At 43.5% G+C, this 27,376-nt stretch overlaps 3 protein-coding genes across 3 annotated transcripts in view; 1 reads left to right on the top strand and 2 right to left on the bottom strand.

Annotated features, from left to right (window-relative positions):
• LOC308261983 (olfactory receptor 5P4) overlaps window positions 1–27,376 on the bottom strand; it is a gene marked incomplete at both ends in the record, with an annotated part of 97,639 nt that overhangs the window by 10,430 nt on the left and 59,833 nt on the right. The gene's annotated exons all lie outside the window — the stretch shown is intronic.
• Window positions 3,253–4,182, top strand: LOC308262006 (olfactory receptor 5P80; the record flags this gene model as incomplete). The annotated part of the gene is made up of 1 exon (XM_080694258.1): window positions 3,253–4,182. One exon carries the CDS (start codon window positions 3,253–3,255, stop codon window positions 4,180–4,182), a length of 930 nt encoding a protein of 309 aa, XP_080550384.1.
• LOC308272420 (olfactory receptor 10T2-like) lies at window positions 17,453–18,403 on the bottom strand (the record flags this gene model as incomplete). Its single annotated transcript, XM_080709219.1, has 1 exon — window positions 17,453–18,403. The coding sequence occupies one exon, from the start codon at window positions 18,401–18,403 to the stop codon at window positions 17,453–17,455; it is 951 nt and encodes a 316-aa protein (XP_080565345.1).

Below are 27,376 nucleotides of genomic sequence, written 5' to 3'. Positions count from 1 at the left end.
GTGGTTGACATCTAGTATTATAGCAATTTATCAAAAATTAAAAATGATAATCTCACATAACAGTTTCATTTGTCTGATACCAAGCTTTTGATGACTTAAAGATAACATTTCAATATTTCTTTTTGCTTTCTTTCTTACCAGAGAATCTATTTTTTCTATTTTTTAGGTGAAACTATCATATATTTATATATTTATTTTTCAGAAAAAAAATCTATCCTAATATGGAATATGGACTCTAGGTACCCACAACAATCTTGAAAAAGAACAAAGCTAGAAGATGTATATTTTCTGATTTCAAACCATATAAAGCTACAATAATTGAAACAGTGTAGTACTATTCTAAAGGCAGATATATAAACCATTGGAGTTAAATAAAAGCCTAGAGCTAAATTCTTCCCTATATTGTCAAGTTATTTTTGACAAGGTTTCCACGAACATTTGGTGGTGGGAATAATAATCTTTTAACTAAATATTGTTGAAAAATAATAATTACATGGAAAAGAATAAAATTGGACCCTTACCTAATCCCATATACAAGTATTAACTGAAAATAGATAAAAGACCTAAATATAAATCTTAAGACTATAAACTTTTAGGAGAAAATCTGGGTCATAAAACCTCACAACATTGAAATTGGCAGTGATTTCTTGGTTATGATTTCAATGGCACAGGCAACAGAAGAGTATACAAACTCCCTAAAAAATAAAAATCATATTGTATATCCAAAGACAATGTAAACAGAGTTAACAGTTACTAATAGAATGGGATAAAATATTTCCAAATGCTATATCTGAAGGTATATTAATATTCCAACTAGAAAATCTAAAAATTAACAACAATAAAGGCAAACAATACAATTTAGAGATAGGTAACAGACTAACATAAATAATGAATCTCCACAGATAATCAATATTAGTTGTCTGTTGGGTGGAAAGTCATGTTTCTCTAGTTCTGATGTGTGTTACCTATTTCTTCTTTGTAGTTAATCTCTTTGAGTATTTTCTCTAGTGCTGGTTTTGAAGACAAAAATTCCTTCAGTTTCTGTTTGTCATGGAAGCTTCTTATTTCTCCATCTAATTTGATAGAAAGTTTTGCTGGGTAGGAAATTTTTGGCTGGAAGTTGTTTTCTTTCAAAATTGGGAATATGTTACTCCAAGCCCTTCTGGCTCTCATAACTTGGTTTGGGAAGTCTGTAGTGATTCTAATTGGTTTGCCTCTGAATGTCACTTGGCCCTTTGTTTTTGTTGCCTTTAAGATTCTCTGCTTGGCTTCCACATTGGTCATTCTGACAATTATGTGGCGTGGGGATCCTCTTCTCCGATCCTGTCTAAAGGGAGTTCTATACGTTTCCTGGACCTGTGTATCGACCTCTTGCTCTATGTCTGGAAAATTTTCTGCTATTACTTCCTTGAAGAGATTGTTGATCCCTTTGGTTTCACTTTCTTTTCCCTCCTCTATTCCAATTATTCTTAGATTAGCTCTCTTAAAATGGGCCCATATTTCTTCAATATCAGATTCCTGCTGTCGGATATTTTTTTCTAGATTAGAAACTATGCGTTCATTTTTGGAATGATCATCTTCTAAGAGCGAGATTCTGTTCTCCATATGTTCTAACCGGTTGTTTGTGCTTTGAATTGAGGCCTTTACTTCATTAATTGCATCCTTTATCTCTTTTTGGCTCTCTCTGAGTTCTTTTCGAAGCACCTCTACTATTTCTACAGTTATTTTCCTGATTTGATCTTCTAGAAATCTCTGATTTTCTGTTTTATCGGGTTCTGATGTTGTGGGGTTGTGAGCATTCATTGCTCCAGTATTATTCCTCTTTCCCATGATTTCGGAAGTTTGTGCCTTCTCTGGGTTCTTCCCTTGGGTCACTATGACTTCACTTAAGGTGCTGTGGAACTCGAGTCAGTAGTATCTCAGACCCCACTACTCCTTTACTGGGTTGTATCACAGAGTTTCTGACCCAGAGAGTCGATAGAGGCTGCTTTAGACTGTGGGGGGTGCCAGGTTGCACGTTCTCCTATGGTGTGATATCACTGCCACCGCCCCTCTCCCACTGGGTCAAGCCCCAGTGAGTACAGTACTGGGATTTCTCCGCTGTGGCCCGCAATTTGACTCACTGTTCTTGAGTACGCAGATGTAGCTGTACTGGATTCGGTGAATTCAGTGCTGCTGCCACCGGTGGCAATATGGCGCCGCTGCTACGCCCTCGGCTATCAAAATTTTTAATTTAGCTTTGAATCTTAGTAAAGTTCTGACCTATATGACTATAAGGAAGGTAGCACTTAGAGAGTTCAGACATATAAATAAATGTGCAGTGTTCATAAAAAGACATACTATCAATCAGCTAATTCACATATAACATTATTAAGAATCTATGTTAATAATTAAATAGTAAGTGACAACATGGTAGCTGAAACATGATTGACAGTGCCTGTGTGTGTGTATGTGTGTGTGTGTGTGTGTGTGTGTGTGTGTGTGTGTGTGTGTGAGAGAGAGAGAGAGAGAGAGAGAGAGAGAGGGAGAGGGAGAGAGAGAGGAGAGAGGAAGAGGGAGAGGGAGAAGGAGAGGGAGAGAGAGAGAGAGAGAGAGAGAGAGAGAGAGAGAGAGAGAGAGAGAGAAGAGAGAGAAGGGAGAGAAAAGAGAGTTCAGTCTGCTCGAGCTGATTTTTTTTTTAAAGAAAATAAGTTGTTTTCCTATTTTGGTTCATCTTTATTCTTTATAGAACACTTTATTCCTTATAGATGCACCCATGATGTGAGCATCTTTTTAAGTTTTTCTGAGAATGCCTGCCCATGCATCAGTGAACATTAATCTTATCAAGTTTTGTTAAAACTCTTAAGTTTTTTTTTTTAATTGAGGATCGAACCCAGGGGCATTCTACCTGTCCAGATGGAGTTACATCCCGTCTGAATTTTATTTTTATTTTGAAGCCGGGTCTCGTGAGATTGATGAGAGCCTCACCACTCTCGTAGTGAGGATAGCTGAGGCTATCCTGAAGCTTGTGATCTTCTGTCTCAGCCTCCCAAGAACTGGGGTTACAAATGTGTGCCAACACACCTGGTTAATCTTATCAAGTTTTACATGAGGCATTACTTGAAAGTATTTCCCTACAAATTTTCAAATGAGCATCTATGTTTATGGAATTTATATTACATGGCTATTGTAAAATTAAGTATGCAAAGAATACTATTTTATTCCATTCTAACATCTGCTTGGTTTTCTTTCACAGGCCCCATTCCCAAAGAAATGGAGACCGGAAACTACACAACTGTGACAGAGTTTATTATTTTGGGATTAACAGACAATGCTGTAGTTTGTGCCATTTTACTTGTTGTGTTTCTGGGAATCTATGCTATTACCTTAATGGGCAATGTAAGCATAATTATGTTAATCAGAAGCAGCCCTCAGCTCCACACCCCCATGTACCTTTTCCTCTGCCACTTGGCCTTTGTGGACATCGGGTACTCCTCATCAGTCACACCTGTGATGCTCATGGGTTTCCTTAGGAAGAGAACAAGGATCCCTGTGGCTGGCTGTGTAGCCCAGCTCTGTTCTGTCGTGACGTTTGGGACAGCCGAGTGCTTCCTGCTGGCTGCCATGGCCTATGATCGCTACGTGGCCATCTGCTTCCCGCTGCTCTACTCCACCCACATGTCCCCCGGAGTTTGTATTCTCTTAGTGGGGGCTTCCTACCTGGGTGGCTGTGTGAATGCATGGACATTTACTGGCTGTTTATTAAGCCTGTCCTTCTGTGGACCAAATAAAGTCAATCACTTTTTCTGTGACTATTCACCACTTCTGAAGCTTTCTTGTTCTCATGATTTTACATCTGAGATAATTCCAGCAATCTCTTCTGGCTCCATCATTGTGATCACAGTGTTTATCATTGCTCTCTCTTATATCTACATTCTTTTCTCAATCCTGAAGATGCGCTCCACCGAGGGGCGCCACAAGGCCTTCTCCACCTGCACCTCCCACCTCACTGCAGTCACCCTGTTCTATGGGACCATCACGTTCATTTATGTGATGCCCAAGTCCAGCTACTCTACAGACCAGAACAAGGTGGTGTCTGTGTTCTACACAGTGGTGATCCCCATGTTGAACCCCCTCATCTACAGTCTCAGGAACAAAGAGGTTAAAGAAGCCATGAGAAAACTAATGGCTAGAATTCACTGATGATATTGAAGAATCTGACCTAATAACTATAATAAGGACTTCCTCTTGCAGGGGGAAAGGACAATATACTAAGCAAAATCAAGTTTATATTAGTAATATTCTAGACTTATAAATCTCATTGTCTCATTCTTGAGATAAATATAAATGTGGAATCATTAAGATAAGAACATCTAGCAAAAAAATTGATTGCTGCATCTTTTCTCCATCCACTATTTCTTGCATCTATAAATTTTTTCATGTAAGGTCTGTGTTATTTGAGTACAGCTTTTGAAATTAAAACTATGGATGCATCTGGAACCCCTTGAGTGATAAAGAGTAGCACTGCCATGCAAAATCTCAATCTGAAACAGACAGTCTCCATGTTCTTCAGCAATCGATGGGTTGAAACTAATCGTGCAGGTGGCTGAAACTTCTGTCACCCTCCTGGGAGCAGATTAGGATGAACTGGCTTCTGTGAAGATGAAGAAGTAGGTAAATTTTATTGAGGACTGTTTCAATCTTAAGAACTATATGCTGCCCATTCCTATATTGTCTTTTTGTTTTTGCTTTATTTTCTTTTTAAAGATTTTTTAATGGTGCATTTTGTCATACATCTTAATGGGGTACAAGATGGTGGAGGCATACATGCATACATCACCCAATTAGCCCTTACCCAGTTCCTACCCCATTTCCTCCCCCTCCCTCTTTCTCATGTTTGGCTCAGTGATTGACATTGATATGTTTGTTAATGTACATCATGTGCATTAGAGAATTTCCCTCCCCCTCCCATCCCCTCAGTTAGATCTACTTATTTGCTCATCTGTAGTATTTCCTTCTTTGTCTAGAGTTCCTTCTATGACTCATTTTCTCCCTAGCTTCCGCGTATTAGGGATAGTATCCATTTTTTTTTATTTTTTGTGACTGGAAATTCTCATTTAAAATAATGTTATCCAGTTCCAACCATTTCCTTGTAAAGGATATAATTTTGTTCTTCTTTATGGCTGAGTAGAATTCTATTGTGTACATATCCCATAGTTTTGTAATCCATTCATCTGTTCATGGACATCTTGGCTGGTTCCATAGTTTGGCGACTGTGAATTGTGCAGCTATACATAGATACACATGCATTAGTTTCGCAGTTTGGTTTCCATTCTTTTGGGTAGATACCCAGAAGTGGTATTTCTGGATCATATGGTAAGTTTGTTCCCATTTTTCTGAGGATCCTCCATACTGTTTTCCAAAGTGTTCATACTAATTTGCAACAATGTATTAGAGTTCCCACTTTTCTACATCCTCACCAGCATTTGTTGTTGTTTGTATTTTGAATGATTGTCATTCTAATTGGAGTTAGGTAAAATCTCAGTGTAGTTTTGAAATGCATCTCTCTGATTGCTAATGATGTTGAACATTTTCTCATGCATTTATTGGTCATTTGAATTTTTTCCTTTCGTGAAGTGTCTATTTAGTTCACTTTTATTAGTACATCATAGTCTCACATCTTATGTGGTTCACAGAGATAGGAGCAGGCACACAGGACATGGTTCCTGTTTCTACCTCCTTCCACACTCCCTACTCTTCTCCACTTCCTCCCCTTCCCCGTACATGATATTAAGATTGGCAGTGGTAATTTCACATATGTACATAATATAATGTCTTTTGTCTTCTGAATTATTTTTCTTCTTTTATTCCTATTGTCTCTGAACCTGAAAATTCTTGGTTTCTTATAATCTCACTGAAAATGTAATAGCCCTTACAATGCTTTACTTGAATCAGACTAATTTTATTTTTAGAATTTAAATTATTTGAGAGATTACAAATCTTCTTTGTGTTTACTCATCAATTGTCCTTTTTATGTGAAAATAGTTTTTTTTTTAACAAAAGTGTAACATTTAAAGGAATGTGACTTTTTCTTTAATAGAAATGTAAACACCAAGCTAGATGTGGTGGTTCACACCTATAACTTCAATAAATGAGAGGCAGATTCAGGAGGGTTGCAGGTGGGAGGCCAGTAATTTAGCGAGGCCCTCAGCAACTTAGTGAGAACTTGTTTCAAGACAAAAAGTAAGACAATGGTGGAGATAGGTCAGTGATAGGGTGTCCCTGGTTCAATCCCTAAAGGGAAAAAAGAAAAAAGAAAAAGAAAAAGAAAATATCAGAGTAAGAATAATCTTAATATATGGTATAGTGTGAAATTTCTTAATTCAGTCATCAGCAATGATTTTACTGTCTTCCACATTAAACTCCATTTTCTTAAGTGTTGGAAGTAGTAACAGCCACATTTAAAGACCTATTTTTTTTTTTTTTGGTGGTGGTACTGGGGTTCCTGGAAACCCTCCTACCTCTGGGCTACACTCCCAGTCCTATTTTATATTTTTATTTGGAAACAGGGTCTCTTAAGCCAGAGAGGCTGGCTCCGAACCTGCGCTATCCTCCTTTCTCTGCCTCCCAAGCATGGGGATTACAAGCGTGGGCTACCACACCTGGCATTAAAGACGTATATTTTAGCTATAGCAATAGTTTTAAAATTGACTTTGGTTTGGGGTTTCTGAAATTCTGCTTCTCCAGACTCTCTCAATAATGTTGAAATACAAAATTGTCTAAATTAAATTCTTCTCTGCTTGAAATAGCTAGAAGTTTTTAGTTTTTCCTGAATTAACTCTAACTGATGTAGACCAGTGGCCTCATTTAGAGTCAAGCACTTCCTGCCCAAATGACCCAAGAATATCACAATGTCCTCAGGGAATACTTTACTTATATCAAGAAATAGGAGGAGGTCACTCCAGTGTCTTGGAGGCTTGTCCAGCATTCAGGGAAATTTGCTGGCTTACTTATGAGAGTGCACATGATGAATTTGTATTTACCCTGAAGTTTAGGGATGAAATGTCAGGAAAAAAGAATTTTAAATCTTAATTTACTTTTCTTAAGATTACATAAAATTATACAGAAAAAGGATTCCTTATACGTGTAGCCTTTCAAAAGTCAACCACAGACTGACTGTCCTTAATATGCCACGTCCTTCTATCACCCAAACACAGTGACCCAAGATGGCTTCCAAGGTAGCTGAATGTGATACATTTCAAGGTAATAACAGGAAATGAGCTGGATATATTGAGTATTTGACTCATATGAAATCTTGACTTCAGTTCTTCTCCATCATCTATTTCCTATTCCAGATTGTTTTCCAAAGCAACTCTAACTCTCCCAGGAGAGTTATATCATATCTCCCAGGAGAGTTAACTCATATCTCCCAGGAGGTTAAAATTGGGTAGGCCCATTTAACATGGTGGTACCTTGTTTTCTACACAAGTTTAGCTGCTTACATAGTTATAGGGAAGGCAGAGAGTTGGACTTAACTGGTATAAAATTCTGCCAGTAGAATTTGAAAGAAAAGATCAAGAGGTTTGGGAGTATGTATGAGGGGATGATTATGGTGGCATTTGGAATGTCATCTGACATGGAGGGAAGTGAGAATCTGAGGGTTGTTTCAGTCTGCATTCTCCCCACTATCACCCAAACACCTGACATGCAAAACGTAGAGAAAGAAGAGTATATTTGCTCACAGATCTGTAGACCTCACACTGGCCTTCAGGCAGGAGTCAGGATTGGAAGAAGAGAGAGCTGATATCACACCTGGGCTGGCCAGGTCACACACGCTCTATCTGGCCGCATGCCCAGAATTCATACCCTCCAGTCTCACCTGCCTCTGAACATGACTGCCTTGTCTAACCCATGAGGTCTGGGGACATTTTAAATCCAAACCCTTACATGGGGAGTGGTGGATAGTGAAAAGACGGTGGGTGAGGTTGATAGAGTTCCTTGTGGGATTAAATGAGTTTTGGGGAGTGGACAATAAAGATGTGAATTCAAGTTTCTAGATCCCCCAAATTAAATTGATCACAAAGTACACCTCCTATTTGACCCCTGTATAATACTTAACGAAATCTATTTCTTAGAGTCATGGGCTGCAAGATGATCAGTATTCTATGGCCACTGTGATGGAGATAGTATGCATATCATTCAGTCACCCACATTTATCCATCCATCCATCCATCCATCCAAGGTACATGAATTAAGCATAAAAATGATATCAAGGCAGAGATGTTATAAAAGTGAATGACTGATCCCTCCTAGCTCTAAAAGAGATGGCTATAAAGGTATGAAAGGTATAAAAAGAATTAAAATTTAAATTAACAAAATCTTTTTAATAACTTCACTGAAATGAAGTTATTAAAAAGATGCTAAGGAGCTATAGCAGAAGAGATAATCTGATCTGGGAAGGCAGCATGTTGGTAGATTCTGAGAACTCTGTAGGGATCTTGGACTGGATGTTTTTCACTTTTATTTTCATTTTCAGTACTTTTTCTCACTAGAATTGACCTGGATAACATAATTGCTTAGGGCCCAATCTGCCAACAGAGTATTTATTTTAAAATATTTTTAATTTTAATTTTTTGGTACTGGAGATTGAACACAGAGGGACTCTATCTCCAAGCTACAACCTCATTGCTTTTATTTATTTATTTATTTATTTATTTCTCACAAAGTTGCCAAGGGTCTTGCTAAGTTGCTGAGGCTGTCCTTAAACCTGGAACCCTCCTGTCTCAGCCACCTAAGTGCTAGATTAAAGGAATGCACAACCACAAATGACCTGAATGTAAAATTTAAAAATATAAAATTTTTTTTATTTTATTTTATTTTATTTTATTTTATTTTATTATTTTTTTAATTAATTTATTTTTTAAATTGGTGCATTGTAGTCATATATCAATCACATTGGAGTACAAGACTTGAGAGGATATACAAGCACACATCATCCAATTAGCCCTCCTCCAGCCCCCGTCCCATTCCCTCCCCCTCCCTCCATCCCACACTTCTTTGGTGATTTACTTTGATACATTTGTTTATGTACCTCCTGCATTTTAAAGAGGCTCCGTCCTCCAGTATTACATACCCTCTGATTGATCACATTAGTTGCTTCACTATAGGGCCCTTTCTATAGCTCAACCTCTTCCTGTTGCCCTTTTCCTCCTAGTTATTGCTGATTAAGAGAAGCGTCTGATTTATATTTTCTGCGATATTTCTCTGTGCATGCTGCGTTGCAAGTACCGATCCCACTCTTGATGGTCCCAGTAGTGGCCTGGCTACTCAGTGGACTGATCCAGACCTCGCTGGCTCACGCAGCGGCCTTGCCTCATGGGAGGACCCAGTTCTGGTCTCGCTGGCCCCTGAACCGGTCAAACCCCTAACCTGGCTTTGGTCCCGACCTTGGAGGCCGCAGGAGTGAACTTGCCTCACGCCAGGCTCCGATGCTGGCCATTGGCCCCTGCACCGGTCTAACCCCTTGGCAGGATTCCAATCCCGGCCTCGGAGGCCCCAACACTGGAGATGCCTCACGGCAGGCTCCGATGCCGGCCTCACTGGCCCCAGCACCGGCCTAACCCCTTGACAGGCTCTTATCCTGGCCTCAGAGGCCCCAGTACCGGCCTTGCCTCACGGCAGGCTCCGATGCCGGCCTCGCTGGCCCCAGCACCGGCCTAACCCCTCGGCAGGCTCTTATCCTGGCCTCAGAGGCCCCAGTACCGGCCTTGCCTCACGGCAGGCTCCGATGCCGGCCTCGCTGGCCCCAGCAGCGGCCTAACCCCTCGGCAGGCTCCGATCCCGGCCTCGGAGGCCCCAGCACTGGTCATGCCTCAAGGCAGGCTCCGATGCCGGCCTCGCTGGCCCCAGCACCGGCCTAGCCCCTTGGCAGGCTCTTATCCTGGCCTCGGAGGCCCCAGTACCGGCCTTGCCTCACGGCAGGCTCCGATGCCGGCCTCGCTGGCCCCAGCACCGGCCTAACCCCTCGGCATGCTCCGATCCCGGCCTCGGAGGCCCCAGGACTGGTCATGCCTCACGGCAGGCTCCGCTGCCGGCCTCGTTGGCCTCAACACCGGCCTAACCTCTCGGCAAGCTCTTATTCTGGCCTCGGAGGCCCCAGTACCGGCCTTGCCTCATGGCAGGCTCCGATGCCGGCCTCGCTGGCCCCAGCACCGGCCTAACCCCTCGGCAGGCTCTTATCCTGGCCTTGAGGCCCCAGTACCGGCCTTGCCTCATGGCAGGCTCCGATGCCGGCCTCGCTGGCCCCAGCACCGGCCTAACCCCTCAGCAGGCTCTTATCCTGGCCTCGGAGGCCCCAGTACCGGCCTTGCCTCACGGCAGGCTCCGATGCCGGCCTCACTGGCCCCAGCAGCGGCCTAACCCCTCGGCAGGCTCCGATCCCGGCCTCAGAGGCCCCAGTACCGGCCTTGCCTCAAGGCAGGCTCCGATGCCGGCCTCGCTGGCCCCAGCACCGGCCTAACCCCTCGGCAAGCTCTTGTCCTGGCCTCGGAGGCCCCAGTACAGGCCTTGCCTCACGGCAGGCTCCGATGCCGGCCTCGCTGGCCCCAGCACCGGCCTAACCCCTCGGCAGGCTCCGATCCCGGCCTCGGAGGCCCCAGCACTGGTCATGCCTCAAGGCAGGCTCCGATGCCGGCCTCGCTGGCCCCAGCACCGGCCTAACCCCTTGGCAGGCTCTTATCCTGGCCTCGGAGGCCCCAGTATTGGCCTTGCCTCACGGCAGGCTCCGATGCCGGCCTCGCTGGCCCCAGCACTGGCCTAACCCCTCGGCATGCTCCGATCCCGGCCTCGGAGGCCCCAGCACTGGTCATGCCTCACGGCAGGCTCCGCTGCCGGCCTCGTTGGCCCCTGCACCGGCCTAACCCCTCGGCAAGCTCTTATCCTGGCCTCGGAGGCCCCAGTACCGGCCTTGCCTCACGGCAGGCTCCGATGCCGGCCTCGCTGGCCCCAGCACCGGCCTAACCCCTCGGCATGCTCTTATCCTGGCCTAGAGGCCCCAGTACCGGCCTTGCCTCAAGGCAGGCTCCGATGCCGGCCTCACTGGCCCCAGCACTGGCCTAACCCCTCGGCAGGCTCTTATCCTGGCCTCGGAGGCCCCAGTACCGGCCTTGCCTCACGGCAGGCTCCGATGCCGGCCTCACTGGCCCCAGCAGCGGCCTAACCCCTCGGCAGGCTCCGATCCCAGCCTCAGAGGCCCCAGTACCAGCCTTGCCTCAAGGCAGGCTCCGATGCCGGCCTCGCTGGCCCAACACCGGCCTAACCCCTCGGCAAGCTCTTGTCCTGGCCTCGGAGGCCCCAGTACCGGCCTTGCCTCACGGCAGGCTCCGATGCCGGCCTCGCTGCCCCAGCACCGGCCTAACCCCTCGGCAGGCTCCGATCCCGGCCTCGGAGGCCCCAGCACTGGTCATGCCTCAAGGCAGGCTCCGATGCCGGCCTCGCTGGCCCCAGCACCGGCCTAACCCCTTGGCAGGCTCTTATCCTGGCCTCGAAGGCCCCAGTACTGGCCTTGCCTCACGGCAGGCTCCGATGCCGGCCTCGCTGGCCCCAGCACCGGCCTAACCCCTCGGCATGCTCCGATCCCGGCCTCGGAGGCCCCAGCACTGGTCATGCCTCACGGCAGGCTCCGCTGCCGGCCTCGTTGGCCCCTGCACCGGTCTAACCCCTCGGCAAGCTCTTATCCTGGCCTCGGAGGCCCCAGTACTGGCCTTGCCTCACGGCAGGCTCCGATGCCGGCCTCGCTGGCCCCAGCACCGGCCTAACCCCTCGGCAGGCTCTTATCCTGGCCTAGAGGCCCCAGTACCGGCCTTGCCTCAAGGCAGGCTCCGATGCCGGCCTCACTGGCCCCAGCACTGGCCTAACCCCTCGGCAGGCTCTTATCCTGGCCTCGGAGGCCCCAGTACCGGCCTTGCCTCACGGCAGGCTCCGATGCCGGCCTCGCTGGCCCCAGCACCGGCCTAACCCCTCGGCAGGCTCTTATCCTGGCCTCGAGGCCCCAGTACCGGCCTTGCCTCAAGGCAGGCTCCGATGCCGGCCTCGCTGGCCCCAGCACCGGCCTAACCCCTCAGCAGGCTCTTATCCTGGCCTCGGAGGCCCCAGTACCGGCCTTGCCTCACGGCAGGCTCCGATGCCGGCCTCACTGGCCCCAGCAGCGGCCTAACCCCTCGGCAGGCTCCGATCCCAGCCTCAGAGGCCCCAGTACCAGCCTTGCCTCAAGGCAGGCTCCGATGCCGGCCTCGCTGGCCCAACACCGGCCTAACCCCTCGGCAAGCTCTTGTCCTGGCCTCGGAGGCCCCAGTACCGGCCTTGCCTCACGGCAGGCTCCGATGCCGGCCTCGCTGCCCCAGCACCGGCCTAACCCCTCGGCAGGCTCCGATCCCGGCCTCGGAGGCCCCAGCACTGGTCATGCCTCAAGACAGGCTCCGATGCCGGCCTCGCTGGCCCCAGCACCGGCCTAACCCCTTGGCAGGCTCTTATCCTGGCCTCGGAGGCCCCAGTACTGGCCTTGCCTCACGGCAGGCTCCGATGCCGGCCTCGCTGGCCCCAGCACCGGCCTAACCCCTCGGCATGCTCCGATCCCGGCCTCGGAGGCCCCAGCACTGGTCATGCCTCACGGCAGGCTCCGCTGCCGGCCTCGTTGGCCCCTGCACCGGTCTAACCCCTCGGCAAGCTCTTATCCTGGCCTCGGAGGCCCCAGTACTGGCCTTGCCTCACGGCAGGCTCCGATGCCGGCCTCGCTGGCCCCAGCACCGGCCTAACCCCTCGGCAGGCTCTTATCCTGGCCTAGAGGCCCCAGTACCGGCCTTGCCTCAAGGCAGGCTCCGATGCCGGCCTCACTGGCCCCAGCACTGGCCTAACCCCTCGGCAGGCTCTTATCCTGGCCTCGGAGGCCCCAGTACCGGCCTTGCCTCACGGCAGGCTCCGATGCCGGCCTCGCTGGCCCCAGCACCGGCCTAACCCCTCGGCAGGCTCTTATCCTGGCCTCGAGGCCCCAGTACCGGCCTTGCCTCAAGGCAGGCTCCGATGCCGGCCTCGCTGGCCCCAGCACCGGCCTAACCCCTCAGCAGGCTCTTATCCTGGCCTCGGAGGCCCCAGTACCGGCCTTGCCTCACGGCAGGCTCCGATGCCGGCCTCACTGGCCCCAGCAGCGGCCTAACCCCTCGGCAGGCTCCAATCCCGGCCTCAGAGGCCCCAGTACCGGCCTTGCCTCAAGGCAGGCTCCGATGCCGGCCTCGCTGGCCCCAGCAGCGGCCTAACCCCTTGGCAGGCTCTTATCCTGGCCTCGGAGGCCCAAGTACCGGCCTTGCCTCATGGCAGGCTCTGATGCCAGCTTCGCTGGCCCCAGCACCGGCCTAACCCCTCAGCAGGTTCCGGTCCCGTCCTCGGGGGCCCCAACACTGGCCTTGCCTCACAGCAGGCTCCGATGCCAGCCTCGCTGACCCCAGCACCGGCCTAACCCCTCAGCAAGTTCCGGACCCGACCTCGGAGGCCCTAGCACAAGCCTTGCATCATGGCAGGCTCCAATGCCGGCCTCGCTGGCCCCAGCATCGGTCTAACCCCTCTGCAGGTTCCAATCCCGGCCACGGAGGCCTCAGTAGTGGCCCTGCCTCACGGCAAGCTCCGATGTCGGCCACTGGCTCCGGCGCCCGCCTAACCCCTCAGCAGGTTCCGATCACTGTCTCTGTGGTTAGTATTTCAAAGGTTCCAGTTGTAATGTATCAGATCTCTGCCTCCCCCGAATATTGGCCACTGGCATTGCCACTCTCTCCACCGTTTCAAATCCTTCCCAGGCTCTTTTTCCACTCTGAATGTTGTCCAGTGTTCCTAAGCATGCGTGATGGTAGCATTCGACATTTGGTGTAATTTCTCCAAAAAAATAAAGTTGGTAAGATCCGGTTTCTGCTTCTCCTGAATACAAGTCTCTACCACCATCGCGAAGAACTCTTTCAACACCGCATTTCTCCTTGGTCTCCGCTAAACTCTCTCCTTATATGTGATGGCTGAGATTCTTAACAATATAGAGAAATAGCAGTCCTCTTTCACAGCGAATTTTTCCATAAGTTCCAGTGCATTTAGATAAGTTTTGTCTGCATCTCCAGTGTCCTGGCATCCATAACGGCTTTCTTACCACCTCTCCGATATTTTTCTTTATCTTTTTCTGTTCTGGGCCCGGTTTCTCCAGGGGTCTGGCGTGCTACTCACAGTTCGGCCGGGACCCAGAGTCCCGCGATCCGGGCCCCAGCTGGCGTGCCCTGTGCTCGACCCCCGCCCAGAACCCAGCTTCTTACTGGGCCTTGTTTCTCCAGGGGTCTGGCGTGCTACTCGCAGTTCGGCCTGGGGCCCAGAGTCCCGCGACCCGGGCCCCATCTGGCGTGCCCAGCCCGCGACCCCCGCCCAGAACCCAGCGTCTTACTGGGCCTTGTTTCTCCAGGGGTCTGGCGTGCTACGCGCAGTTCGGCAGGGGCCCAGAGTCCCGCGACCCGGGCCCCATCTGGCGTGCCCCGCCCGCGACCCCCGCCCAGAACCCAGCGTCTTACTGGGCCTGGTTTCTCCAGGGGTCTGGCGTGCTACGCGCAGTTCGGCCCGGGGCCCAGGGTCCCGCGACCCAGGCCCCGGCTTTTGTGCGCTGCGCGCGACCCCTGCCCAGAACCCAGCGTCTTACTGGGCCTGGTTTCTCCAGGGGTCTGGCATGCTATGCGCAGTTCTGCCTGGGGCCCAGAGTCCCGCGACCCGGGCCCCATCTGGCGTGCCCCGCCCGCGACCCCTGCCCAGAACCCAGCGTCTTACTGGGCCTGGTTTCTCCAGGGATCTGGCGTGCTACTCGCAGTTCTGCCTGGGGCCCAGAGTCCCGCGACCCGGGCCCCATCTGGCGTGCCCAGCCCGCGACCCCTGCCCAGAACCCAGCGTCTTACTGGGTCCGGTTTCTCCAGGGGTCTGGCGTGCTACGCGCAGTTCGGCAGGGGCCCAGAGTCCCGCGACCCGGGCCCCATTAGGCGTGCCCCGCCCGCGACCCCCGCCCAGAACCCAGCGTCTTACTGGGCCTGGTTTCTCCAGGGGTCTGGCGTGCTACTCGCAGTTCTGCCTGGGGCCCAGAGTCCCACGACCCGGGCCCCATCTGGCGTGCCCAGCCCGCGACCCCTGCCCAGAACCCAGCGTCTTACTGGGTCTGGTTTCTCCAGGGGTCTGGCGTGCTACTCGCAGTTCGGCAGGGGCCCAGAGTAAGTGTCAAAATATAAAATTTAATAACATAAAATTCAGAAGAAAACAAGGAACTCATCTATATTTTTATGATTTTTATATATAAATATGAGTATATAAATATTCTCTACTTCCCCAGCTCATTTCTTCATTCCTTCCTTCTTTCCTCTTCCATCTTTTTTTGTGTCCTTCTACTCTACAGCAGATAATATTCTTGTTTTCCTGCTTTACTATTCTGAGACATAAGAGTTCTAGTGGAGACATGGATATGTAAACAAACCCTATGCCATGAAAGGAGACAAGCTGAGATGCAGAAAGAGCTGGAAGAAGACAATATCAATATCAGTGAATATGTGAGTTGTTGCTATGATTTCACTCATGGTAAAGTACAAAATTGATGCACAAAAATATATAGCAATGGCTACTGATTGAACCAAATACTTGATTATTCAATATACTCCCAGTCAACCAAGAATAATTCTTCCAGTTCATTTTCTTTGTGGAATTCATCTCATCTCCAGAGCCAACTGACCCCTGTTCCTAACTAAGAAACTCTTTTGCTTGTCATTATAGGCAACCTGCTTGAAATAAAATTTAGGGGTTTTTTTGAAGATAAAACTTGGACTTAAGTTTTTTTTTTGAGAAGGCAGAAAAATTATTCAAAATTACTATTGTTATTCTAAAATCACGGTGTTGTAACTTGCAAAGAATGGCTAGTTATAGCTTGATCTGTATTTCAATGTTCAGCTTTTTCACTCAATTAAACATAAATGCAGCACATTTTCAAGGTGTACCAAATTTTATACAATTATGGTATAATAAATAAAGGTTTATTTTGGTGGCAAAGATATTTTAATTACATGACTCAGAAATTTTCTTTCCAAATCAGTTTGAGATACCTTTACATTGAAAGAAATTAGTTGGTTGTGATGGCACACACTTTTAATCCCAGTAATTGGGAGGCTGAGACGGGAGGATTGCAGGCTCAAAGACAGCCTCAGCAAGGTAGCCAGACTATCAGTAAGCTAGTGAGATTCTGTTTAAAAAAATGAATAAATAAATAAATGAACAAGAGGATCTGGGGTGTAGCGCAGAGGTAGAATGCACCAGTGATATCAAGAGGTTCATTTTCTTCATGGCTCTGCTTATTTAGGCTTTTGAGAACTGGCCGAGTATAGATTAAAGAAAAAAATAAAACATAAAACCTTGGTTAGACTTAAAGATTGATATTTAAAATAAAATAATTCAATTAAAAGTTAAAATATATGGGGAAAAAAGAGGCTTTAGCATTTGGCTGGGATATTGGGGGGGGAAATAAAATGATGAAATGTGTGAAGTGGTGACCAGAGAACCTTTAGTCAAATTATAATTCAGTGCTGAAGAAGAAATGGGGTCTACCCAGGAATGGTGGCACACATCTTTATCCCCAGTACATGGGAGAACAAAACAGGAGGATTGCAGGTTCAAGGCCAGCTTCAGCAAATGTGTGAAACCTTGTTTCAAATTAAAAGGGCTGGGTGTGTATCACAGAGTTAGAATGCCCCTGGTTTTAATCCCCAGTGCAACACACATACTTGTATGACCACACACACACACACACACACACACACACACACACACACACTCACTTTGGTCTGGAGACCAGTTAACTCTAACACCACCTGTAATCATCATAACCAAAAGTCCAGTCCCAGCTGCACTTTCTCCAGGCACTCTCCTCACCTGCCTTCAAGCCAGGGAGACTGGGCTTTATCTTAATTTCTCCTTTCTTTGCTGGTGTTTTTTCCAAGTTTTTTTTACTTTCATTCTAGTATTTCTCTTTGCTCCACCTATCAACAGAGCCTATTCTCTGCCTCTCTATGTAAATTAAGTCTTATTTTCTGAGAGAAGTGCATTAGTTTCTCTGCTCTATTAAGAAGTTGCTTACTTCCCCATCCATTTCTAAATCACTTATTTGCCATCTTCATACAAAATATTCCTTCACTGATGTCAGTATTATATAGCCACGAAACAATCTACCATTGTCCTTAAAGTCCTTAATTAATCACCCATTTTCTTTTCCATCTTTTTTTTATCAGGAAAAAGAAAAGAAAGAGACTAGGACATATCAGGCAATTAGTACTTCAGTTGCTTTGTATACTAAGTAGTGAAGTTTATTAGAAGCACTCCACCTTTTACCACTTTTATTTATCAACACTGCATAAATAGTCTAGTTCTGGGTTCATTTGTTTACTATGTGAGGGAAAAACCAAGTTACACTGCCCAGTACTTTCCTTAGGGCTGTCTGCATTTCCTTGTTCCTGAGACTGTACACGATAGGGTTAAGCAGAGGTGTCAGCACAGTGTAGGTCACAGCTATCAGCGTATCTTTGCTGAATGAATCACTGTTCTTGGGCCTCAAATAGACAAAGCAGGCAAAGCCATAGTGTATGAACACGACAGTGAGGTGAGAGGAGCAGGTCGAGAAGGTCTTACACCTCCCCTTTGTAGAGGGCATTTTTGCAACGATGGACACAATGAACACATAGGAAATCATGATTAAAATAAAGCTGCCCAGTAGCACAAAGGCAGTGAATGTGAAGAGCACCATTTTCTGAAAAAATGTATAGTTACAGGCAAGGGAGACCACAGGTTCGATGTCACAGAAAAAGTGCTGAATAGTACTGGAATTACAAAAAGTTAAATTGAATACTATGGTGACAATGCACAGGGAAACCACGAACCCGGTCCCACAAGAGGCCATCATGAGCTGAAAACAGATCTTCCGGGTCATCAGGATGGAATAGTGCAGTAGGTTGTGGATGGCCGTGTAGCGGTCATAGGACATGGCGGCCAGGATGAAGCAGTTATTGGCTCCCAAACCAAAGAAGAAAAACATCTGTGTGGCACACTCAGGAAGAGAAATGGTCTTGCTCTCTGAAAGCAAGTCCACTAACATGCGAGGGATGATTACCATAGTGGTACAGGTTTCCGACAAAGACAGGCCAAAGAGGAAAAAGTACATGGGGGTGTGGAGGTTGTGACTGAGCTTGATGGCCACCATGATACACACATTTGCAAGTAGAATGGTTACATGGGAGCAGAAAATCACCACAAAGAGGAGATGCTGCAGCTCTGGGAAACTGGAAAATCCCCAGAGAAGGAATGTGCTCACTGCAGTCTGATTACCCATCTCTGGGTGACAGCAGTTTTACTCACAGGTGTATATGTCAAGATTCTGAGATAATTGAAAAATCTCAATGACAAGACCTGGCTGTTACTCAAGGGCTCCTGCACAAGGGCCAGACAACTTTGTAAGAGATCTGGAAGAAAATGAATTAAATGCACCCTGCCAAATCCAATGTCAGGACTAGGAGAGATAAGGTGAAAACTTCTAGTAGGTGAAGTTGTAAATGACATATGTAGGTTTGAATATCTTCTGTAAATGCCTTGATTTAATGCCCCCTCCTATAGTCAAATATTTTTAAAAAGTGCTTGCATTCTCACCTGCTGGAGTATGAGCAATTTCATTTTTATGGGTGACTTAAAGTCCCCGACACAGAAAGGTCTTACAATGCTATGGAATCACAACTGAAGATGACAAAAGAAACACCTTCCACTTTGTTTTCAAACATTCTTTTAAAGTCATTCTGTCTTCTCTGTGCCTCTCAGAAAGCAGCAACGGAGTGGCTAACAGTTGTACCAGTGAATAGAATTGTTAAATGAATTTACCATGTTGAAATTTGACCAGATTCTAATTCACAGCAACCAGAAAAAGCTGGAAGATGTTCAGAAACTTTCTTTTATACAGGCATTGCTAGAGTCATAAGTGTTATGGAGATATTATCCCTGGATGAAATATTTGGGTCGTGAAGTCCTGGTCAATTCTTAAGTTTGCAGAAAATCTTTCAGGATATCTTCTAATTATGTTCTAGTGGAAAGAGTTACATTGAAGTCCAGCTCTGATAAGAATTTACTTGAGTCTTCAGGTCATTTTATATAATCATGTTTCTATTTCTATCAGTTCAGTTCTTAAAATATCCACTCTGTGTGATAACACCATGAAAGCAACTCAGGTACTTTCCATACAATATAGAGTTCAACTTCAGGCACTGTTTACAGGGAAGGAAAGGAAAGAAGTAAGAAGACATAGGTGTGTGATGGGGGTTGGAGAAAGAAAGAAAGACTTGCTGGAAAGTATTCTATAGGATTCACAAAGCTTAAGGAATGAAAAAAAATGAACTTTTATCGAATAGCTTCTAGGTACTGAATTTCAGAGAAAAGAACACTCAGTGAGACAAGGCATGTAACCAATATTTAATCAACCTCTAAAGTACTGATCAATAAGTTGTGTCTTTAAGAAAATTTTCCCACTAGGAAACCTATTATAACCACTCTGATCTAGCTAATGGATTAATCTGTGTTTATACCTGATTGAATTATAATGATATTCTAACATTCAATTCCTATAATAGGACAGAAGGATATTTTACTATTTTATATCCCTACCTACTACTTTATATCCCTATCTACTTATATTTACTTGGTAAATATAAATGTGTTAAAATTTAATGAACCAATGTGGTTCTATGTTTTTCAGGAAGATCACATTTTTAATTAGGTTCATAGATTGATTCTTCCAAATGATATTGTTTCATTTATTTAGTATTTACTTAACTTTGGACATGTACTAAAAGCAATTGTTTGTTTCTCTTAATACATTCACAATGCAATTCGTATGTATATTATTCAGTATTATCTGTTTAATGAATAAAATGCATTTACTCTGTATCTCATCCCCCCAAAAAATCCACAAGAAAACACCTATAACTTCTGGAAGTAGTTTGCTTAGAACAAAGCAAAACAGAGTATTACTTTACTTTTTAATATATTGTTGGTGGGATTGAAAATTAGCACAACTACTTTGGAAAACAGCATGGAGGATCCTCAGAATGGGACAAAGCAACCTTTTGATCCAGTAACATCACTTCTGGGTATTTACCCCAAATAGGAACAAAACTACCAAACTAATGCATGCATATCTATGTTCATAGCTGCACAATTCACAATTGTCAAACTATGGAACCAGCCAAGATGTCCATCAACAGATGAATGGATTACACAGCTATGGAATATGTACACAATGAAATTTACTCAGCCATAAAGAAGAACAAAATTATGTCATTTGTGAGGAAATGGATGGAACTGTAGAACATTATGCAAAATGAGATTAGTCAGTCACCTACAGGAATTTGAGGGTGCTTCTTTTAAGCCATTTTGCAGACTTTCTTGTCCCCTTATCTTATGAAAAGTCAGGGCATGTTAATGAATCTCCCTCCTAAGGTGCAATTGAAGCCGTGCCTTTCTGGAACTGCATTCTGTGCTGACGTGAATTGGAGGATTTTTCTGACAGCTATATTTAATTCTTGCCTATGGGGCAAAGTTTAGTGGTAGAGAAAAGGTACCTACTCATTGCCAAGTCTTTGGAAAACTGTTACTTCCAAAGCAACTGGAATGAAATTTAGCTTTGATTCAGCTATTCTACAGTGTTTGGAAGAGTTCTTGGTATTTTCAACTGTCTAGAAAACAAAGGGTACAACTTATTGAGTTGCAGGAGATAGGAAACACAACAAAATTTTTATACATCAGAAATTCATGAGGTTTAGTTTTTTCTGGTCATAAATGACTTTCCAGGATATATATATATATATATATACATATATATATATATTTGTGTGTGTGTGTGCATGTGTGTAACTTGATTTCTTAATTCTTGTAAAATCAAATATTTCTTTATTTTACAAGTCACAATCACATAATTATGAAATCAAATTGTCACAATGAGTGACCAAAAGAAAATCAGAAACACACTAAAATTTAATTAATACTAGTTTATAGTAAATTAACACTTAAATTATGAGTAAAATTATGAAAGTTGTACAACCATCACATATACACATATTCATAAATAATGTGGCATATATGTATATGTCACACAAAGATATATATGGTATATATATCATATAAAGACATATCCACTGATTCATATATTGATTATATGTATGTATATATATAATTTTTATTTATCTTTTATGCTTAATTCTTTTGAGACAATGAAATTACCTAACTAGACTTGAAATTAGACCAGGAATAACACTGTAGTCTCTTATTTATTGGATTTGGAAAGAAAACCAGGAGGAAACACACACACAAAAAAATCTAATTTATAATAGTTTATAGTAAAATTAACACTTAAATTATGGGTAAAAATTATGGAAACGGTACAACCAACATATATTCATATATATTTATCTATTCACCAATAATGTGGTATATATCATATAAACATACATATTCACAAATTAATATATTCATTATATGATATATACCACATTTCATATATTTTTCTGCTTAATTCTTTTTAAATTTATTCTTACCTGCTTACTCTTTCTCCTGTGAAATTTAATTGTTATTAATTTATTGATGCATTGTAATCACATCTCGATGAGGTGAGGTACAGGATGGCAGAAGCACACACACACATCACTCATGTAGCCCTTCCCCAATGGCCACCTCATTCTCTTCCCCTTCCCTTCTTCTCCTGTTCAGCATAGTGATTGACTCTGATAAATTTGTAAATATAGGCATCCTACTTGATTCTTTTAAGACAATGAAATCACCTAACTAGACTTGAAATTAGATCTGGAATTATATTTTAGTTTATTTCTGATTGGATAGAGAGTTGAACAGAGAGAGTTAGAGAGGCCTGCATTTAAATCTGAGTTCTAGAGCCAGGCCTGAGTTCTAGAGCCACTCGCTTGTAATCCCAGCATTCGTGAGGCTGAGACGGGAGGATCATGGGTCATGGACAGTCTCGGCTACTTAGTGAGGCCCTTTGCAACTCAGTGAGACCCTGTTTCAAAAAATAAAGAATAAAAATAGGGCTGAGGTGTAGCTCAGAGGTAGAGTGCCCCTGGGTTCCATCCCCAATACTGTAAAAATAAATAATTAATTAATTAATAAAAAAAATAAATCTGAGTTCTACTTCCATTGTATACAGAGGAGAAAGTAATTTGTTTCTCTTTGTAACTCTTTCCTTCCCTCCCTGTAAGTAAATCTCTTTTTTTTTTCAGAGATGAAATGCTGCAAATACAGATCTATCATAATAAGTGCCCAATACTTGCTACTTCCAGTCCCATTTGAATATATTACATGGTATAATTTTCCTCTATGGGCATTTGTCAGTACTTGTCTGCTCACAGAAATATCTATAACAAGACACCAGATTGTGCTGAGTCTTTCCAAGTTCATTTCTATCAGCATGCTTCACTTTAGTCTGGAGTTTGAATTCCTATTCTTGGTTAACAGTTTTCTAAGTCCCTTTTGCTGTCTGTGTGTCTGCTGTTCCAGGAAGAGGAAAAGCACAGCAGCCATATCTCTGGTCTAGTTGTGGCCCTAGCATCCTCAGTTCATTCTAACAGAATCTGAACATCCACAAGTACTTGGTATTAGTGGATATAGAACTGTGTCTATGGAAAATAGAAATAGAAAACTAATATTCACCTTATGCCAAAGAGGAATCACTTACAATCTCTTTAAAACAAGAAAAAGCTGCAAGAAGCTGGGCGTGGTGGCGCACCCTTGTAATCCCAGCATTCGGGAGGCTGAGACAGGAGGATCACGGTTCACAGACAGACTCAGCTACTTAGTGAGGCCCTCCGCAACTTAGTGAGACTCTGTTTCAAAATAAAGAATACAAAAATAGGGCAGGAGGTGTAGCTTGGAGGTTGAATGCCCCTGCCCCTGGGTTCCATCCCCAGCACCAAAAAAAAAAAAAAAAAAAAAAAGAAAAGAAAAGAAAAAAAAAGAAAAGCTGCAAGAATTCACAGATAATGCAGTATTTTCACGGTTCTTTCTTAATGTCATTCTTAATGATTCATTTCTAAGCTATTTGTCCTCTGCACCTCTGTGATGACTTTATATTCTGTCTGAGTTTGTGAGTTCTCTTATGACAGTAGGATACTGTCTTTTCTACTTCTACGGCTGCAGCTGAGTTTGATGCTCACCTGGTGAGACTTGTGGCCACTTGAGACCATCACCCCTTGACATTACTCGGAACTTCTTACTCTCCACCAGGAGGATTATACTCTCTGGACCTAGAATTATTTGTGATGCCTACAAAACACTTCATTTATTCTGACATAGCATTGTGACATGATTCATTATTTATCTTAAAAACAAATTGAATAATTGTAATTCAACTTGTTCAATAATGCTTGAAATGTTAATGATTTTCTTGGGAATATTTTACTTCCTACTCAATGCCATTCATGTTAGAGTTCTGAAAATTTGCCATTTCCCACAGGTCTTATGCCCTATCTCCATAACTGGGAAAAAGGGTCTATCATATGAAGTGGATGCCCAGAAATTAAACAGAAAACTAAGCCACACACACAAAGTTTGTGATTGCTTTTCATGAGGCCATTCTTAGGTAGAAGACCTTGCTGAAACAGCAAACCCACTGTAAACAGAAGCTCTAAGTTGCATGACCACTAAGAATTTTTTTTCCAATATTTTATGAATAAAACAAAGACATGCTGCAACAATTATATTTTGCATTTATATATCCACTTCCTAGATTATTCTGAGTATCTACAATTTTATAATGAATGTGTCCATAACAGAGAATCTTTAATCAACTATAATGTATTCATAAAAAGGAATCTGAGCAGGGATGGTAGATACAGTGAATGTCCTGTAACTCTCATGTCTGGATGCTGATGCTGGCTGTTGCTGAGATCTGAAATGGAGGTCCAGCCTCTCTATGTAAAACATGGGACTGGACTCCATGGTGGGCTTCCCTTGAGAGTCCAGTGGATGCTGTATCCCTTTTATGTCCTACATTATTTGTACTGTATTATTTTATTTTTTATTCAAGCAGCTCTAAAGTTCTGCCCAGACTCTTAAAGAAGAAAATATATTTTCAGTTCTTGATGGGAGTGACACAGTTCTTGGGAAGAACTGTGTGAAATTGAATTCACTTCTGTCATCATTTTTGGAAAATTCATATGTGATCTATTCAGCTTTTACAATTCTTGCTTTATCACATGTCTTTGTACACATATCCATCCATTAAACTGTCTTATGTTTGTGTCAAAATATTTCAGACATCAGTACTCTTCTCCATAAATACTTCTGTGCACATAGCAGTGAGTAGAGTTTATTATCTTTTTTTTTTTCCAGTCTGGGAATGGAACCCAGAGGCATTCGACCTCTGAGCTATACCCCCTGCCCAGTTTTCTATTCTTTATTTTGACACAGGGTCTCACTGAGTTGCAGAGGGCCTCACTTAGACAGCCTCTGAGGCTGTCTGAGAACCACGATCCTCCGGTCCCAGCCTCCCAAATGCTGATATTACAAGCGTGTGTCACCATGCCCAGATGAGTTTATTATCTTTACATACTTTATTGTATGCAATTTAATGCAAAGTTGCATGAAGCAGAATGTGCAGGTCTTCAGTGTGTTGCTTAATCATCTCTTAATGAACTCTGATGTTAATATAGCACATTAATATCAGCCCAGAAACTTGCCATACCCCCTGCCCAATAAGTTCCAGCAGAGAGATTTCTTGTTCCTCTTATTTTTAATATTGTTTAATAGTTTAGGTTCTCAAATTTCATTCAGTCATATACTCCATGCACTATTTTGTTGTTGTTGTTGTTGTTGTTGTTGTTGTTGTTGTTGGTCTGGGGATGGAACCCAGCAGCATTTAACCTTTGAGCTACACCTCCTGCCTTATTTTTATTCTTTATTTTGAAACAGGGCCTCACTAAGTAGCTGAGGCTGGCTGCAAACCTTGATCCTACTGTCTCAGCCTCCCGATAGTATGCACTATTTTTGGAAGTTTTTTTTTGTGTGTGTGTGGGTCGGGGATGGAACCCAGGGGCATTTGACCTCCAAGCTATATCCCCTGCCCTATTTTTTATTCTTTATTTTGAAATAGGATCTCACTGAGTTGCAGAGGGCCTCACTAAGTAGCTGAGGCTGTCTGCGAACCACGATCCTCTGGTCTCAGCCTCCCGAATGCTGGGATTACAAGCGTGAGCCACCATGCCCGGCTGAAAGGTTTCTTTTAATCAATATGTATTTTTTGAAATGTATTCATCTTGTTGGTTGTATCAGTGGTTTTTATTCCTTTACTGACTAAAACCTGCAATGTTTCTAGTTTGTAAAATAGAAATTATTAGTGCAGTGGAAATATATATTAGAATATATTAGAAAATAGAAAGACAATAGAGAAAGTCAATGAAACCAAAAGCTGGTCCTTTGAAAAGATGATCCAAATTGATAAGGTTTAAGCAAGATTAAGAAAAGAGAAAGAAGACCATTTCTACCATCCAACTGAAATAAAAGAGTAAAAACGAATACTATGAAAAACTGTAAGCCAAAAGGTTAGGTAACGTAAAAAAAATGTGTAAATTCTTAGAAAGCCACAATTTACCAAAATTAACTCAAGAAGAAATAGACAAGTTCAGTGACTTACAACAAGCAATGAGTCTAGATTAGTAATATAAAAATATCCATAAAAAGATAAGGCTCAAATGACTTCATTGCTAAATTTTACAAAACATTTATTGAAGATTCAGTACAAATTCTTCACAAAATCGTTCAAGAAATAAGAAATGACACTGCCAATTCTTCTTATGAGGCCACTCTTACTCCAATATAAAAGCCTCACAAAAAATTACAAAAGAAACTACAGGTCAGTATAACATATGAAAATAGGTGTAAGAGTCATCCACAAAATACCAGAAAATTTAATGCAGCAATCTTCAAAAGTGATTATATACATGACTAAATGGGATTTAGCCAAGAAAAACAAGTTCCATTTAACATTTGAAAACTAGTTGATGTTATATACCATGTAATACAACAAAAGCACACGATCATCTCAATAAAGGCAGAAAAATCATTTGACAAAATGTAACACACAATCATTATAGAAACACTCAACGACTTATTAGTAAAAAGAAGAATTTCTTGGCTTGAAAAATATATCTACAGGATACATACAGGTATCTGTGTGTATTTTGGAGGCTGAGATAGGAGGAGGATCTGAGGTTTGAGGACAGCCTCAGCAACTTAGCAAGACCCTGTTCCAATGTTTTTAAAGTACTGAGAGTATACCTCAGAGTAAAATGCCCCTAGCTTCAAGCCCCACTACTCCCCCTCCAAAATTCAAACTCTTACTTCATACAATATACAAAAACAAGTTCAAATGAATCTAAGACCAAAATATAAGATCTAAAACAAAAACTCTTAGAAAAGAGCACAGGGAGAAGTCTTCAGGATATTATATTACGCAGTTGATCCCCAGTTATGACAATAAAAGTATGAGCAAAAAAATATAAAAATATATGAATTGGGCCTCACTAAAATGAAAATGTTTTGCATCTCAAAGAAAACAATAAAGGAGAAAAACAGTTTGCAGGGTTGGAGGATATTCTAGCACATCATGTGTCTGATTAGAAAGGCATATACATAAATATTAAAAAACTTAGAATTCAAATAACTAGCCTAGATAAAAATAAGAAGAGGACTTAAAGTGTATTACTTCAAATTAGATAGGCAAATGATCAAAAGATTAATACAGATATGATGTACCCCATTAGTACAATTCAAACCTGCAGTAATGTACTACTTCACACCTACTGTGACCATGTGGAAAATGGAACCTCAGTATTTCCTGACCACCCTTCATCATCTGACCACCGCAACTCATTTTAGAACCTCACTATCATGGCCATATCAGACCACAGTAAAACACAACGCTTTCCACCACGTGAGGGCCATGGATTAGAAGCTATTTATCTCTGTGATTTAAGTCATTTAAAATAATATTAAATTAAAATATAAATATAACATAAATATAATAAATAAATAATATAAATATAAAATAAAATATAAATATAATATAAAATTAAATAAAATTACTTATTCCTTGAGAATTTAAAAAATTATTAAACCATCTGGTCTAATGTTTTGGGAGAGGGAAATAGAAGGAATATATCCTTAATGGCGCTCTCAACTTTTTTTCATAGAAATTGATATGTTAAGCTGGCATGGTGGCACATGATTGTAATCCCAGCATTCAGGAGGCTGAGAC

Source organism: Muscardinus avellanarius (assembly GCF_963383645.1).
Source record: "Muscardinus avellanarius genome assembly, chromosome: 1".
Taxonomy (NCBI): Eukaryota; Metazoa; Chordata; class Mammalia; order Rodentia; family Gliridae; genus Muscardinus; species Muscardinus avellanarius.
The sequence above is the reverse complement of the archived record's forward strand: the minus strand, read 5'-3'. Positions and strand labels throughout refer to the sequence as shown.